The sequence below is a fragment of the Harpia harpyja genome, chromosome 2, assembly GCF_026419915.1.
Source record: "Harpia harpyja isolate bHarHar1 chromosome 2, bHarHar1 primary haplotype, whole genome shotgun sequence".
Classification (NCBI taxonomy): domain Eukaryota; kingdom Metazoa; phylum Chordata; class Aves; order Accipitriformes; family Accipitridae; genus Harpia; species Harpia harpyja.
The window spans coordinates 89,845,735-89,862,101 of NC_068941.1; the positions used below are offsets into that span (position 1 = coordinate 89,845,735).

General features: G+C 48.6%; 1 protein-coding gene across 9 annotated transcripts in view; it reads right to left on the reverse strand.

The window, feature by feature from the left end:
- Nucleotides 1-16,367, reverse strand: part of DYSF (dysferlin) — a 105,839-nt gene that overhangs the window by 30,009 nt on the left and 59,463 nt on the right. For 5 of the 9 annotated variants that reach the window (XM_052780886.1, XM_052780883.1, XM_052780882.1 and 2 more), the window contains 5 exons: nt 14,931-14,993; nt 5,910-6,008; nt 5,067-5,195; nt 3,692-3,847; nt 1,873-1,964 (listed from right to left, as the gene is read on the reverse strand). In XM_052780886.1, the coding sequence (XP_052636846.1) occupies nt 1,873-1,964; nt 3,692-3,847; nt 5,067-5,195; nt 5,910-6,008; nt 14,931-14,993 (539 nt within the window). The remainder of the gene's footprint in view (nt 1-1,872; nt 1,965-3,691; nt 3,848-5,066; nt 5,196-5,909; nt 6,009-14,930; nt 14,994-16,367) is intronic. The other 4 variants (XM_052780890.1, XM_052780888.1, XM_052780889.1 and 1 more) reach the window with 1 other exon arrangement.

The following is a 16,367-nucleotide window of genomic DNA, read 5'->3' on the forward strand; positions in this document are numbered from 1 at the left end:
CAAATGTCCAAAACAGGAGTCAAGCCTGCCTCGGCCAAGCTTGTTGTCAGAGACTGACCCTCAAAGCCTCCTTGTTCTCTCCTTCCAGTTCTAAGCACCTTTATTCTGTGCTGTCTCCTCTGCCATCATTACACCACAGTCCACATGCTGACATAAAATAAAGCAAGAGCAAACCTTCCTCTCCCTCCTCAAATAAAGGATGGCAAGAGACAAAGCACCAAGACCCTGCCAAAACACAACACCCCAATCCAGACCGAGCTGGTGCTCGTGAATGTTGGCGATGTGGAAGGTGGTCCAGTTGGGTGAAAAGGACGGTCCCGGTCTGACCCAGGACTACCAGGAACCCCTCCACCTGCTGCTGAAAGGCAGGCAATGCCGGGGAGAAACCCGGTGCCCATTCCCACCGTCAGCACCCACCCCACAGCAGCTTTTAAGGAGGGGAAGTGAGTGATTATGCCACCAATTAAGAGTGCAGGAGGAACTGGGGTCAGCAGAAAGTAATTAGCTAAAGCTGGACGGCAGCCAGCCGCCCAGGGAAAAGCTCGTGAAACGGGAGGTTTAATAGCCGCCAGCAGCCAGGACCTCGGTTTTACATCTTGCTTTAAAGACCGGGTGGGAGGTGCAGCACGCTGTCTAGACGGCTTCTGGCCGGGAGCCAGGCTTCGCAAAGCGGGACTTGCTCAGCCTAGCAGAGCTCACCGGGGTCTGGCTGTGGGCTCTGTGACGGAGCAGTAGGTCCTAGCCCACCGGAGACCAGGGCTCCCTCGTGCTAGATGGGGAGCAACCGCTTTGCATTCGCCGTAGGAAAGGCAGAGCTGCCGTCTCCATTTGGCAGAAGAGGAGTAAAGGGCTTGTCTAATGCACACTGTGGTCTCCGAGGTTTCACCGGTATCACCCTCGCCATCCCTCTCCCTTTTCCTCCATCCTTGCAGATGGTGTATCTCCCTCTCCATCTTGCTTTGTTGGGAAGGTGTCGCGGCATTGACAGCCTGACCTGGCAAGAGCCGCCTGAGAAAACCAGCTGGATGTCATATGGAGTAGAGCTTGACCTCTGTGCTGAAGCATAACCCCCTACGTCCCATCCCAGCTTTTCTGGGAGACCAAAGTCCTATCGACACGTGGAGGCTGAGCACCAGGTTTTCCTTTGCCTCCCACCGCTTCGCCTGGTCCCTATGGTATTTCCAGCTCTGATGAATACCCTTTTCTGGAAACAACATCATCTTTTGCCTTTTATCACAAGGTTGCGGCCCTACTGCGAGGCAAACAACTCAACCAGTCCATATCACATTGATTGATAATTCTTTTTCAGAGCATCTGATTTTGAGGTGCCCCATGCCACAGCCTAACCAAACAGGTCTCCATTCATCGTGTCTTTTCTTCAGACATTTAACCAAAGTGCCTACATGAGAAGCAGAGTTTTGCCAGACTCTCTCTACCCTCAGTGGGATGAGGCAGATGCCTCCACAAGGGAATCTGAGGTCTGAACAAACCTCCTGTCATCTCTGTTGATGACAGAGCAGACCCAGTCCATGCTCCACAGCTCAAAAGTCCCAGGGAGAAGATGAACACGAGCCATAGTGGGTAGGACAGTGGTTGAGCCAAGGCCAGACCCACTTCAGCAAGGTCAGACATGAGCCGAGAGCATGCCAAGGGAACCACAGAATGGTTTGGGTTGGAAGGGATCTCTAACAGTCACCTAGGCCAACCTCCCTGCAATAAGCAGGGACATCTTCAACTAGATCAGGTTGCTCACAGCCCCATCCAACCTGACCTGGAATGTAGGTTGGAATGGGAAGCTCTGGCTGGCCCAGCGCTATTCCCTCAATATGACATTAAAAAACCCCACAGAGTCCAGACTGAACCAAAACTTACTTTCCAAAGACAGGCTCCAGAGTACAGGGAAGGTAATTTTCTTGGTCATTAATGGATTTCTTTCCCACTGAAATCTTCACATAGGGATCACACTAAAGACAAGCATGAAAACAAATGCAAGAAAGAGTCACAGCACAGCAATAGTGATGGCAAAGGAATAACTCTGCCTCTCTTTGTCCCAGCAAGCAGGATCTTCCACTACCCTTGACTAATGCCTATTTTCAAGTATAGGGCAGTCTGACCATTAACTACAAATCTGTGACCATCAGCAAGAGCTACCTGCACTGCAATTCCTTTTTGAGGATGACCGAAGGACCAGTTAGCAGTGTGGGACAAGAGTCCAAGACCTTCTGAGGCCAATGGGATGGAAAAGCAATAAAAGAGCATGAAAAAAACGACTTATGGCTTCTTTGATGGACTGGGCTTGCTCTGAAGTCCACAGGATGTTCCCATTCTCATCTGAGTCACATATTTTGGGGTTCCATTGACGTCATCATTTTTTAAGTTTGAGGTCTACTCAAAGAAGGATTTACAAATGCAGGGGACTAAAATGTCAAAGGAAAAACATTTTGTTTCAAAAAATATGGCTTAAAACCTTTTCTTTCCAAGATGGTGCAACAACTTTAAAAAAAAAAATAAAATGGAAGCATATTTTAACATAAAGCCTCATTGTGCATCTAAAAATTGTATCAGATATTTTTACATTTTTAGCAAGTTTTTAAGCTTCTCTCTCACAACTAAAACTATTCTGGGAAACCAGCATAAATTTGAAAAGTGGTTAAATAAACTCGAGTCAGCATTTTTACCAGGGGAAGAAGAAAAAAAAGAAAAAAAACAACTTCACCTAAAAGATTTCACCCAGCTTGAGTCCAGTACCTGAGGTCTCACCATCTTAGCTCACATGAAAAAAAAAAAAAAAAAAAAAAAAAAAAAAAAAAAGGGAAAGATATTGGCTAGTTATGCACCCTGGAAAAAACACCCAGGCCAAGTTCCTCATCACTTTTCCTTGATCTGCAGATTTTTTTAAGAAGCGAAGGATCGAAAAGCAGTGCTCAGGGAAGGTCTGCAGTGTGAGCAGGGACTGGGCATCCAGGGCTCTCCTTTTGTCTCCCCTTGACTGGGACAAGCTTCAGGAGACATCACAGCATAGAAGGAAAGGCTGTGGGTCAAACTTGGATTGGTTTTGGTTTTCAGCGTCAAAAAGGCATTTTTTCTTCTCCATCTTTTTTTTTCTACAGGAGTCTCTTATGAGGGGTTTCTAAGAAATTGAAAACCTTCATTCCAAGTCCATTTTCAAAAACAGGGCAGATTAAAAACCAGTTTTGTTCATGTCAAAATATTTCCCATACTTTTTCCCTGCTTTGCAATGGAACAAAGAGAGTTAAGAAGGATTTTTTCCCTGAGTTTTTTTGCAAAGTGAAACAAAATGAACATTTTCTTTTTGAACCAACACAATTTTCTTTTTGCGCTGAATTTTTCTTCCAGGCTGGCAAAGCTTTGCAAAAAGCAGTCATGTGAAAGACATAATTTTGTTTCCTTTGGCACTGAGGTATTAAAAAAAAAAAAACCAACTCATTTAGCTATTTTAACTAGCCCTACTGAAAAATCCCTCAGGATGGAAGAAGAGTTGGCTCCTGGGATTCCCAGATGTTGCAATGGAGGCAGAAAGAAGGGGTAAATTTCCCTCTTTTTGCTGTCACTGTTGTTTCTAAATTGTAAGCCAGATATGTAAATGTTCATCAATTACGGCTGACCTGTTGGAAGAGCCCAACCCATGAGCCAACACTGAGGTCCACCAGAGCTTGCCCCAGCAGGATACCTTTCCATTGGTGTCCTTGGGCTGGAGGTCGAAGGCCCGGATGATGTAGACCCTGACAAGACACTCCTGGGGTCCTCTGGCCGGCAGCTGGTGGAACTGCCAAGGTGGCACTGGGACTCGTGGGTCATCTGGGAGAGGGTAAATTTTGAACGAACCCTGTGAAGGACAGACACGTTCAGCTGCGCTTGCACACCCACATGTGCAGATGGGTCTTGTGTGAGCAGGCTTGCAACGACAGTCTGGATGCTTGCATAGAATCATAGCATAGTTTGGGTTGGGAGGGACCTTTAAAGGTCACCTAGTCCAACCCCCTGCCATGGACAGGGACATCTTCAACTTGAGCAGGTTGCTCAGAGCCCCGTCCAACTTGACCTGGAATGTTTCCAGGGATGGGGCACCTACAACTACTACAATGCTGGGGACAGAGCCCAGATCCTGACCCTCTTCTGTCTACTAGACCAGACCATGTCCTGCCAGGTTCTTCATGGTCGAGGGAGTTAGGAGCAGGGTGGCGAGCCGCCTGTATCATTCACCCCTTTGCTTGAACATCGATGCAAACTCCGTTACACCCCTGCACAGAGCACCTCTCGCCTGTTCATCCTTTATCTCTTCTACTTCACTGTTGTTTGAGCCTTCAAGCTATTAAAGAGGTGTGAAGGGGCCTTGCTCCCAATGCCAACTAGCCCCCCCAAAAGGTTTAGGCTGAGACTTTCAGGGACAGTTTGAGGGTTCCTGAACAAGGCAGCTAGTTCCTGAGAGAGGGATGGGAGGAGGAGAGAGAAAATGCAAAAATTTACAATTATTTTATTCACGAGAGCTGATTTCCTCCCAGTGAAGTGGCAGAATCAGTCTCCAGGTATTGTTTGGGGGAGGAGAGTGCTGGGTAAGAGTGGGATTTAAAAAAAAAAAAATATATAGAAAATTTTAATCCCTCTTCTCTTGCAAATAGGCTAAAGGTTAAAAAAAGCAAAGGATGCATCGCTTCTCTGCACTGGGCAGACACCTCTAAAGGGAGAGCTCTGAGCACCAGCGTGGTGAGACCACCAGTGCTCACACATGCTCCCACTGCTGCCCCAGAGGAAGAAGATGCTCCATCGCTTAAATCCAGCATCAGTTTCAGATGGGTTTTTGCTCCAGGATGACGGCACAGCCTAGACTGTGTTTGAAGCATGCAAGGCACTCGCTGCTGGGAGTACAGCAGCTAGACCTGCACAGGCAGGTTGTTCAGACTGGGACCAGTGGTCTACTTTTATAGCTTATTTCTCACTGAAGTCCTACTCAAAAATAGTCATTTGGCGTCACCCCACTCAGCAGCAAGACCTTCCACCCAGCAGCGTGTGTTCCCGGGTACAGGTAGAAAGAGAGACCATCACACCTTGAACTCCCCCACGACCGAGGGGTCATCATTCGAGTCCTGTGACCGGCCACGATACAGCTTGAAGGTGTGGCAGAAGTCAGAGAGATGCTCAAAGTCCTCCACGTTCTCCAGCTCCGTCTCGTAGACCTGGGGAGGGAGAGATGGGGGGGCAAGGCAGGGGCAGAGGGGGACCAGCAGCATGTCCCCACTGATCTGGGACAAGACTTGACCCAAGCTCCTCGGTCTGGGGGAAATACCACCCACTGGGACAGAGTCCTGGGACCTGTCACCCTTGTTGCCCCCCCAGGACAGTGATGAAGAACAGACCTTGAGCAACCCCGCAATAAATAACAGCACGTCACAGAAGACCCAGACTAAGCCAAGGTGTTGCAGAAGGTTTTTCACCAGCCAAAGAGACCTTCCTGCTGGGAACGTTTTCCTTAAGACCAGGCCAGGTCTGCCCCATTTTATTCTATTTGGGCTCCTGTGTTAATTTTAGCAGTTCTTGTAACAGAGTACCTAAATCTCCCTCTTCCCTAAGCAATCTCTAGCATTCCTTGTTGTTCCCAAACACTTTTCAGGGTGGCAGTTCCCCACCTCCTCTGCCACTTAGAAAAGTGACGATTTTGTGAAGGCTGCAAAGTGGAAAGTTACCAGAAAGGATTTTATAAAGAAAACTGAGTTTTCAAAATAGTTATTTTTTAGAACAAAAGTACTTGCTCTCACAGGAAAATGATCTTTTTTTTTCTTCTTTGTCCCAGAAGAAAAAAAAAGCCTAAACCCTCAAAAAAATCAAAGCCTCTGGAAAAACATCATGGGAAGTGCAGGTCCAATGAGACAGAACCAGCCAAGGCCACTTACCTTCAGGGTGTCAAAGCCCTTCTCTAAATAGCAGCCACATTTTTCCCTCTCTCCTGTGGAAGCGTAGAATTTGCTCCACCAGTCAATGAATTCTTCCTCCTGCGGCAAGGGATACCAAAGTTACACATCTCCACGAGCAAACTCCTGCGATCAACAACGGCAGCATCTCCCATAACTGCTAGAGGTGAACTTATAGAATCGTTTAGGTTGGAAAAGACCTTTAAGATCACCAAGTCCAACTGTCAACCCAACACCACCATGCCCGCTAAACCATGTCCTGAAACTTCTGCCCTGTGCACCAACCCCACGGCACAGCCGGGGCTTGGTGGGTCTCTGTCCTGCAGAGGCTGTGAAGCTATCGTGAACCCAACCTGCAGCTCCTCACTCCCTGGTTTCAAGGTGCTTTTGGGATGCTTCCAGCCCAAATCCAGCTGTTGCCACCACAGCAACACCATGGACGTGGACCTGTCAGCAGAGAGGATGATTCTCCATGGAAGGATGAGGCAGAGCTCACAAGAAACTTTTTAGACGAGGGGCAGATTTGGGTGGTGGTCTTCCCAGGACCTCAGCGCAGGACCACACAGGGGATGAGACTAATTAACTGTCATGCTAACATGGTCCTGACAGCCTGAAATTCGGGGAGGATGTGAGGGCTGCTCTTAAACTCAACCCCTGCTTTAGGCTTTGCCTGGAAGGTTTGGGGGTTTCTGGGATGAGGACTGCCTTTCTGGTTCGTGTCCCAGCACCATCCAACCTCCCCATCCAAACAAAGCACATGGGCAAACAAATAAATGCATAAAATGCATATAGTTCCACTAAAAACAAATGGTCCTCAGGTGCTGCACCTCTCTCAGGAAGAGTGTAACTCTCTTCTCATTGATATTATACAAAGAAACGGGCAAATCTCACACAACCTCAGCCTCACAACATCACAGCCCACAGCCACAACGCCATTAAGGAGCATCTGCCTCATCTGCTATGCAAACTGCATTTCAGCTCCAAGGATGCTGTTCCAAGAAGAAAGCCGGCTGCCGGCTTCAGCAAATGTATATATTTTATAAGAGCACCATTTTTGAGATTTATACAAGCAAAGATGAAGGGGCTTTGACTGTGATTCATGAAACATTCCTGAAAAATAATGATGTCTTATTTTAGAAGTCCACAAAATTCCATCACACTGACCTAATGGAGGAATCATAATAGAGGTTTATTGGATTTATATTTTAAGCCAACGGTGCAGGCTTTAAATTGATGTCTTGAATAGACATTGTTTTTAATAGAAATATTACATAAATTAACTCCGAGGCCTCTGCTGCCTCCCTTTTTTTTGAAAAAATAAAAAAAATAAAAAAATTTGCCTTTCATCGCTTCCCCTGTTTTATTGTTTAAAAAGCTACACTCTGACCATCATGGCTTTATTACGACATTCCACAGGTACTGAGTTACAAAGAAAGCACTTAAACTAATCTGACGACTTACCCATGGTATCTTCTGCAGCCCCAAAACAAAGAATTTGGTTAGATATTTTTGCTGATTTCTACTGATGTTCCAAAAAAAGGGGGGAAGAAAAAAAAAAGGAGGCAAGGGGAGCAGCTGGAATGTTAATAGCAAAGGAGATTAATCCATTTGCCTGCAAATGGGAAAGCCAGGGAAAGCAATGGCTCCACTGCACAAGTGACTGAATTCAGGGATTTCGTTTAGCGACCAGGTGATAGCCAAAATCATCTCCAGTGTTTTATCTTGGACATGGTACAGGAGGGTCCTCAGCGTCGGGGTCTGTGCCCTGAGCCTTGGCGCAGATGGCTGAGGGACTTAAGCATCCTGCACGCCCTCTCCCACTTTTGCACGGACCCCACGGGGCTGCAATGGGGCGCACCCTCCACGGGTGAGCATCACTGGTGGATAAATTTCACATCAAGTGACAGACGGCTAATATTTTGGCTTAGGGAGAAGCTCACTCAGATGCGGTGAGCCACTGTCATGGTTATCAGAAGATCTGCTGTCTCCCCATCCCTATTCATTCCCTCTTCCCTCACGACCACAGCTCCCATAGAGCAGGGACCACCGTAATGTGGGCTGGCACCTGCATCCCAAATGCCGTGAGACTGGAGTCAGGATTGCAAACACTTTCCCATTCCGCACAAACATAAAGTCAAGACCTTTCAAGCCCCAGGGTGCCCAGCTTTGGCATTTTCTGCTAAAATGGGAAGGTCAACGTTTAACATAGGAGCAGTGGAGGAGGGTCCAGGACCATTTCACCAGGCAGGAGCCTGAATGGGAGCATTTCATCAGTTTTCCAGCAGCTCCGTGAGCATCCAGGAAAGGGGCAGCAGGAGAACCCCTTCCAGGGGCACATCCCAGAAGAGAGGAATGCCTTATGGCCAAAAGTATGGCATGTCCAAAAATAAAGAAATTCAAATTTTTTTTTAAAATGCCTTTAAAACCAGAATTTCACCATCAGGCTGCAACTTCCCACTTGAAACATTTCTGGGATTATGGCTTGGACACAGCAAAAGCACTCAGACACATGCTTAACTTCAATCGAGTGTGCAAATCCCTCTGAAGTCAATGAGGCTCTTCAGACGCAGCCTTAAGGGCATTCTGGATCAGGCCTTCAGTTCAGCAGAGCCAGCAGCTGCCGTTTACTTACCACCTTCAGATAATAGGGAAGGAGGTTTAAGCTGTGCCTGATCTCCACGTAGGACTTTTACCCAGGGCTATGCACATTGCTGTTGAGGGTACTGAAATCCTCCCCTCCCCTGGACCCCGAAATGCAGACCTGTGTCATCCCGGCAGCTCTCGGGGTGCTTTCAAGCTCATTTTGTTTCACCCAGGGGGGAATGCACCAGTTTTAACCTCAGTTTTGCCAGGGAGGCTGAGCCAGAGCGATTTTCTCCCCACCACCCAGGGTTTCCTGCAACTGCGAGATTGTCCCATTGGGTGCATTCCCAGATGGGGATAGCAGGAGTCTGGGCTTGTCCAGCATAACCCAATTTTCACAAAATATGTTGAAATGGCCATTTTGGTCTGGAGCAAAAGGAGGTAGGGAAACCTCAGAAGTTGCCATGCAACGGACATACTGGCTTCTGGCGAAATTTAGTCATTATCATCATCACCTTACAGGTTGGGGAAACTGAGGCACAGAGAGGTTAACGTCCAGACAGCAAAGCCAGGAGAGCAGAGCAGGCATGAGACAATTGAAGTCTTAATACTCATGCTTGCTCTCCTAGTGATTACACGCTCTTCCCTGTGGGAATATAGATAATTATAGCAATAATAAATACTGCCTCTAAAGAAGCTAAGCCACTGCCTCAGTCTCAAATGTACTCGCACCTCACATCTGGGAGGCAGATTTCCTGCTATGAGAAAGCTCTGCAGCTGGGATGAGAAGATCCCTCTAGAAACAGCTTGGACATTTATAGATGCAGCTCCCCAGCTGTTTGTTACCACGCTTACCCTGCATCTCAGCCTTGGAGCGGGTGGTATTAGCATCCTCATCTGCCCCAGTGCAAAGGCAGCCTGGTCAGCTCAGCTCATTACCCGACTAAACTAACCCAGCCCAGCCCTGTCCTCCTGCGGGCACAGAGAACTCCAGCGGAGAGGCCATGGCAAACAGCTGGGGAACACAAAAATGTCTTTAAACACCGCAGCTGCACTCCTCGGGGTTTTCTGACCACATCCTAAATCCCTCTGCTGCTCTGTCTAGCATCGCTCCAGAGGTCGGCATGCCCAGGCAGGAAACCAAACGGCTCGCTGCTGCAGGAGGCATCCTCGGGGTGGTTCTGCAAGGAGATGGCAGCAACAAAGCCCACCAGCCACCCACCATCCAAGCAAGGTGCCACCTACCCCCACGCCGGGGAGGCACGTCAGCCTCTGCTGCCCACGGGGAGCTCCGTCACCTACAAATGCAGACCAGGAGCAGTTGCAGAAGTGCCTGGGAGGCAGGAAAAAATCAGATTTTTCCTGCTAGGAGGCCATGCCCAAGACGCTGGGGTGGAGGTGTCACCAGCTGGGCTTGGGACCTCGCACCCGCCAGACTTTGGGAGCCAGAGGAAACCTTTTTCATGTTAACAAACCCCCCAGGTCCTTGAACTCCAACCTCTTCCCCAAGAGGGACCTGTCTTTGGGTTATCCTTGGGTTAACCTGGTCCTTTCGCCTGGTTCCTTCAACCTATCTCAGGGACCTGCCGCAGCTCTGAGCAGCACCGTGCAGAAAGCAAGGCTGGAGGGAGGAGGAGAAAACCACATGCATCCACACAGAGAGGCTGCAAGAGGACACGGCTTATCCTTCCATTAACCCTTCAAGGTGTGAACTGTCAGATATTCATAAAGAGAAAATATCCATTTATGACTGTTTCACTGGGGTTGGTTTTGGTTTGGGTTTTGGGGGTTTTTTTGTTTGTTTTTTTTTTTCACAAAAATGTTAATTTTGCTCAGAAGTGGACAAATCTGTTTGTTTTCAGTGGGGGTTTTTTTTCATCCTGTTCAATCAGCCATGTTCACCTGAAGGCAGCCACCCACGCACCTTCTTGCCACCATTTTTCCTCTGTCCTGCAGCTTATATTTGCGGATGCTTTCCCCTGCAACCCTGGCTGGTGGAAAGCCAGCCTGACGTGCGTCCAGATAGGTCTGGAAGGGCTTTCACCCATCGCCCGTGGCAGTGCCGTGGGCTGTCCCCTGAGCGCGCGTGAAACACCAGGAGAAAAAAAGACAGCAGGAACGCACTGGGGGGGCAACACTGGGCTGCAGAGTGGGTTGGCGACCGTTTTCAGCAAGAGATATCCAACACCAAGAGCTCTTCCAACTAACAGTAACAGGATAAGCCGTAAAATATGTGCTCTGATTTGGAACTAGCAAACACAGCAAATAACCAATTATTCCAAATAGTTTACAGATTTTGACTTTTTGTTTTTGGCTTGGGTTAGCTTTGCTAACTTGTCATTTGATGGGTTATTTGTATTTCTTACAACCAAAGCATGGCAAGCCAAAATAATGGTAAGAAAAACTGTGTTGAAAGCACCTTAGAGTGCTTCTCAGGGGAGAACGGAGGCTCCTCGTTGCGGTTTCATAGCTCAGAGGTGTCTGAGGGCTCCTTGTGAGCTCCTCTTCTCTGGGAGATGCTCACGAACCGCCTGACTCCTGCTACTGCTCCAGCAAGATAAGGCTGGTGGAGAGGAGATCTTGCCAGACCCTTTCCCAGCTGGGAATGCAGGAGCTGCTGGGGCATTAACCATGGGGGGGTCCTCTGCAAAGGGACAGCTCTCCTGCAAACCTGGGTCCCTCCACTCCCACCACCTGCCACCCACGTCGGTGCTTTCACACTAACCTCACGTTTTCACTCATCAGGACCCAAAAGCTCATTCGTACTTCTCAGGAGAAGGAGCCTGCCTGCCCCTTCCATCCTGAGTCCTGAGCAGTGTGGAGGAGACATGGACAAGGACACCCTGCCAAAGAGGATTAGGGCCCTCAAAGCCTCTTGGTGGCAAACAGGTGCTTTGCAAAATGCAACGTATCCTCCCCAGATATACCATCCTTATTCTTTGCTTGCACAAGCAGCTTTCCGGTAATTCCCAGCTGTATCTGATGCCATTTTAAAGTGATTCTTTAGAAGCATTTCTGTATTTTCCTCTGGCCCTTAACAATGAATCAATAACACTCTTATTTAGCACTAATACTGCCGTGGCACACAGGGACCCCGCTCGGGATTCGGCTCCCATTGTGCTGTGCTCTGCAGAAAAAGAGAAGGATGGGAAACTGCCCCAAACAGTTTCCATTTAAAGATTGCTTTTAAGACGGATATCAAAAACAGGCCAAAAGCAGAGAGTTTTACAGTCCCTTGTTTGTAAAGGGATCCTGGTGTGACCGGCTCTGGTGGTGGCATCTATACTACATCTACTTGAGCTTTAGCCATGATTCAGCTGACTAAATACAGGCTTTGATCTTAGCAAGAGGTTTATTGCACCTTCTGCTGATGATGCCTTCGGGCTCTCCTCTGTCCTGCAGTCCCCTGCGCTTTCCCAAATTGACACCCCAAGGGTCACCGGGATCTCATTCTGAACACTCTCAGGTCGGCTCTGGCGGGCATCGTGGCAGAGGCACGGAGGGCGATGGCACCTCCATCCTCGGAGACCTTTGAGGGGACGTTGGCCAAGCCCAGGTGAGGCTCTTGGGGATGGTTTGACAATTTGAAAAGGGGATTTACAGGACAACAAGGAGGGGATCTTGTGGATAATTGCAGAGTGCTCCTCCCAAGCAGGGAGGGGGAAATGGCTCCTGAAAGAGCTTGTTTTGACATTTTAAGAAGTCATGAGTCTCTCTTTCACCCTTTGAACGTGATTGAATCACTTGAACTCCAGAAGAATGAGCCGGGACTTCAGCGTGGTGGGAAGGGGACAGATCTCGAGCAGAGAGGTGCATCCGCGAGACATAGGTGTTGCAAAATCATCTCGTTTTGCTTATGCCAAAGATTCTCAGGAGGGACAAGAGAGGGATGAAGGGCCAGCTCCTGACTTTGTCTAGGAGGACTTTGGCAACAGCAGCACCAGAGGAGTGTGAAGAGAGGCCAGATTAGAAAGGGTTTATGAACTAGGTTATAAACAATTGCAGATTAAGTGCTTGGATCGGTGCAGGCTCCAGGCAGAGCCTGAAGCATCAGCTCTGGCAGCCCTGACCTGACGTCCCCGCCACACTATCACTTCTCCCCAGCCTTTACCCCCCGGGAAGACGTTGGGGTTCGCTGCCACAGGGAGCAGAGGTGATGCCCATCACCCTCCTTGGTGGCTCGCTGGGTCCCCCCCAGCAATGCCTACCCCATTTTTCCAGAGCCATTTTTGGGTCTGAGGTTTTTTCAAGGTTTTCTCAGCACACTGAGGCCATGCTGCTGGGGAGGCAGAAAACCCACACACTCGAGATGAAGGGGAAAAAAAAAAACAACTCTTGTGGACTCCACTGATGAGATGGGCAGACTGATCTACAAGCTCAGCTCTCCATGAGGGGCAAGCCCACAATCTCCCACCACACTCCCCCTCCTCCAGGTCATTAACGCCACGGTCGGAGGCAGAACCCAGCAAAGTTCAGGAGCTCCCTCACACACTCCAACACTGGGCTGGATTTTTTTGGCCGTAAAAGCTTTTTTCCTAATATTTAACCAGCTGCAGCCCCTATGCCTCATTCCACAGCTCCTGCTTTCGTGCGAAGCTCCCCAGCTATAAAGGAGAAGGAGACGGGAAAGAAGACGTGCATGGGCCGTCTCGGTGACCTGCTTTCCAAAACAGGATGGTTTCCCCCAGGAGGCATCAGCAGCTCTCCATGACGTGAGGTTTATTATATTTAATCACATTCTTGTAGGGTCCTGGTGAAGGCCAGGAGAATGGGTTTATTACTGCCTAATATTCTGTTGCTTTTATTTTAAATTAATGGTTTGCAGCTTTTTTCTTTTTCTTTTTCTTCTTTTTTTTTTTTTTGCAAAATTTTATTTGAACTAAAACAAAAACATATTCACGTAAATTAAAGATGCTGATGAACAGAGAGAGAGGGGAGGCTATTTATGGAGCTTTTGTTTCCATACTCCGCATCCCAGCACAGCTACCCATCTGTCTGCTCTGTGCAACCAAGGAAGCCGCATCAGTGAACAATATTATGTGGGTACAGAGGATAAACAGGGTACCGGAGAGATGCACGTAGGGCCAACAAAGCACATATCTATATATTACAGAGAGACAGGCTGGACGTTAAACATGCCTCCAACCTTATGCCAAGACCTACAAAGGTTCCCATCGGGGCTTCTGCTGCCGTGAAGCTGCAACCCATCTCTTACTCATGTGCTCTGCTTGCTCGATTTTTACTCTATTTTCAGCAAGTGAAAGCCCAATTTATCTTTCCTTCCAACCTGCATGGTCAGACCTCAAAGGGACGCTATTCCTCTCAAAGACACAGTATAAATAACGCCTTCGAGCTGACCTTCTTCCAAAGGTCTGGGCTGACTCATCCGTGTTTTACACCCCAGGGCTGAAGCGCACGGGCAGCGCTCCGGCTTTGGCCGGTGGGAAGGAGTCACCGTCTGTTGCAGCGAGGAAGGGGAAAGCAACACAACAGAGTCTGGCCTGAAACACATGGGAGAAATGTGCACGGTTTTTGGCAGGAACAGCCCGTGTCCTGTAACTCATGGGCTGGTATCAAAAGGGACCTAAGAGGGGTGAAGAGCCCCAGGGTCATGACCCTGCTAGGGATGAATTTGGGGCACGGAGAAGAACTGCTCCTCTGGAGTGTCAGCCCTGAGAAAGCAAAGCAACTTCACTGCCCTTCTTACAAAACCCAGGAACATCCCAAACATCTGAATTTCTTATGAAAAGGGAGCAGGAGACACTTTGCAAGGAGGGATCTGTCACTGCTCGGGTGCTGCCTAGCATCTCCCTCATCCCCACGCTTTGAGGGCACCAGGGCTGTATCCCTGCAAGAACCAGGACTGTGCAAAGTCCTGCTGATGAGATGAAACCTTCCTTGGGGTGAAACCCTTCTCCTCATGGAAGGCCAACACCTTCTTAGTTCAACTTATGCCAACATGATGCCTAGGACTTGTCACGGTCCCTGAGCTAGAACATGGAGCAGCACAGAAGTCCCACCAAGTCCTCAACCATGCCACTGCAGCCACCCAGGACACACCATCCCCACTGAGCTACCAGGCTCTGCTGGCGCGCACAGAGAAGCCAGAGGCTGTTGGGAAGACATCTGACCTTGAGCACATACGTAGTTCTGCCGGCTCCGCAAGGACGAGAAGGAGGAAGCTTCCTCATCCCTCGTCCCAAAACCGACCTCATTTTTTTTGGCATGAAGGAAAACAATTGTTGAAATGCACACACACCTGTAGCAAGATGAAATTGCCATTTTTCTGGGACAACGAGGGGATCTTTCACAAAAGGAAATGCCTCAATTTTTGCAGTTTTTAAATATATATATAAGCACACATATCATCCATAAAAACCATTAATCAAGCAAGTAAGTTAGAAATTAAGCAATACATACATGAGGCTGGACCCGAGAAGCTGGTATGTTAATTAATGCTGAGCTGGTCAGACCCTCCGCAAGCTACAAATTAAAATGATTGGTTATCAATGGGGTTAGAGAAACAATGTTTAACATATATCAGCAAAAGCACAATTTAGGAGAAATAAAATAAATGAACCCAAACAGTGCCACCTTCCCCCTCCCCTGGGTTACAAGGTTGAGGTCTCCCTGGACAAAGCATCCTTGGCACAAGAGCAGGGCTTGGGTTTTCACTGATGTTCATCAAATGGGACTGTGTCTGAATGGTTGCAGAGAATAAATGGGGTACTAAAGGGAAACTGCCGCAAAAACCCACGTTACAGAAAAGCTGTTAATATTTCTCAGCGCAGGACAGCATCTCCTCCTGCGGACACTGAGGGCTTGCAAACACAGCGAGCCAAGTTCATTGCAGGAGCCAGGGAAGGATCTGACCCAGGCTGTTTTTAACAGAAAGGGATTAGAAGAGCTCAGGACCAAGATCTGGTACAAACAAAACACCGAGCACAAGCACAGCTTGTCCTTGGCAAACCAAAAGCTGCCATCGCCTCCCCCTGCCCTGGGCAGCAAGCAGCAGCTCTGCTTCTGTCTTGCAAGGTGTGTTTCCTTCAAGATGGAGAAGGGGGAAAATTAGATGTTCTCACGAGAAAATAGCTGGTTTTGAGCATCAGGCCAAGCCTGACGGCACTCCCCCTGCTCGCCAGCCCCGGCTGGTCCCCGAACGCACTGCTTTTGACCCCATCAAACCAGACCTGCATCAGACCTTGGGTCAAGGTGAAAACACTGAATTTACAGCTGCTTCATGGGGGAAAGATTCCCCCGGTCTCAGTTCCCTCTAGGACGCCCATGCAACTCTTGGAGAAGAGTGGGAGACAGCTCCTCTGTGACTGTTTTATCAACAAGTAGAAGGAACAAATATCTGCTCATCCCCTGGGGCTGCAGGTGGACCTCGCGGTTGTCCTTCCTGAGCTGCTTCCCATGGGGATGAGGATGCAGGAAAGAGCGTGGAGAACAAGGGGAGGCTGTGGGTGCAGAGCAGGCAGGAATAAGGGCTGATCCAGCAGCCACTTGCATGTGCTCAGCCCTTGCAAAGCCCTACTCTGTGTGCATCTCCCAGAGAAGCAAACTAGAAGGTCTTAGCCTAGGAGACCTTGCTACAGAAAAATTGCCTTCCTATGAGTTTTAGAAGCTTCTTTTCTTCGCATTCAGTAACCATGATGTTTCCAGTTCATGTGCACATAGACTTGTTCTAAACAGACCTCAGGCTGAACTTCTCACCCCACTTGGATGAGACGGACAACACACTCAACAACCTCAGAGCAGAGGGGTTTCGTGTCTGTTTGTTTTCTCTATTTCAGATGAGGACAACAAAGTGATCCTTTGTTCCAGTCATCCATCAGAGGAGGGACCACAGCCAGG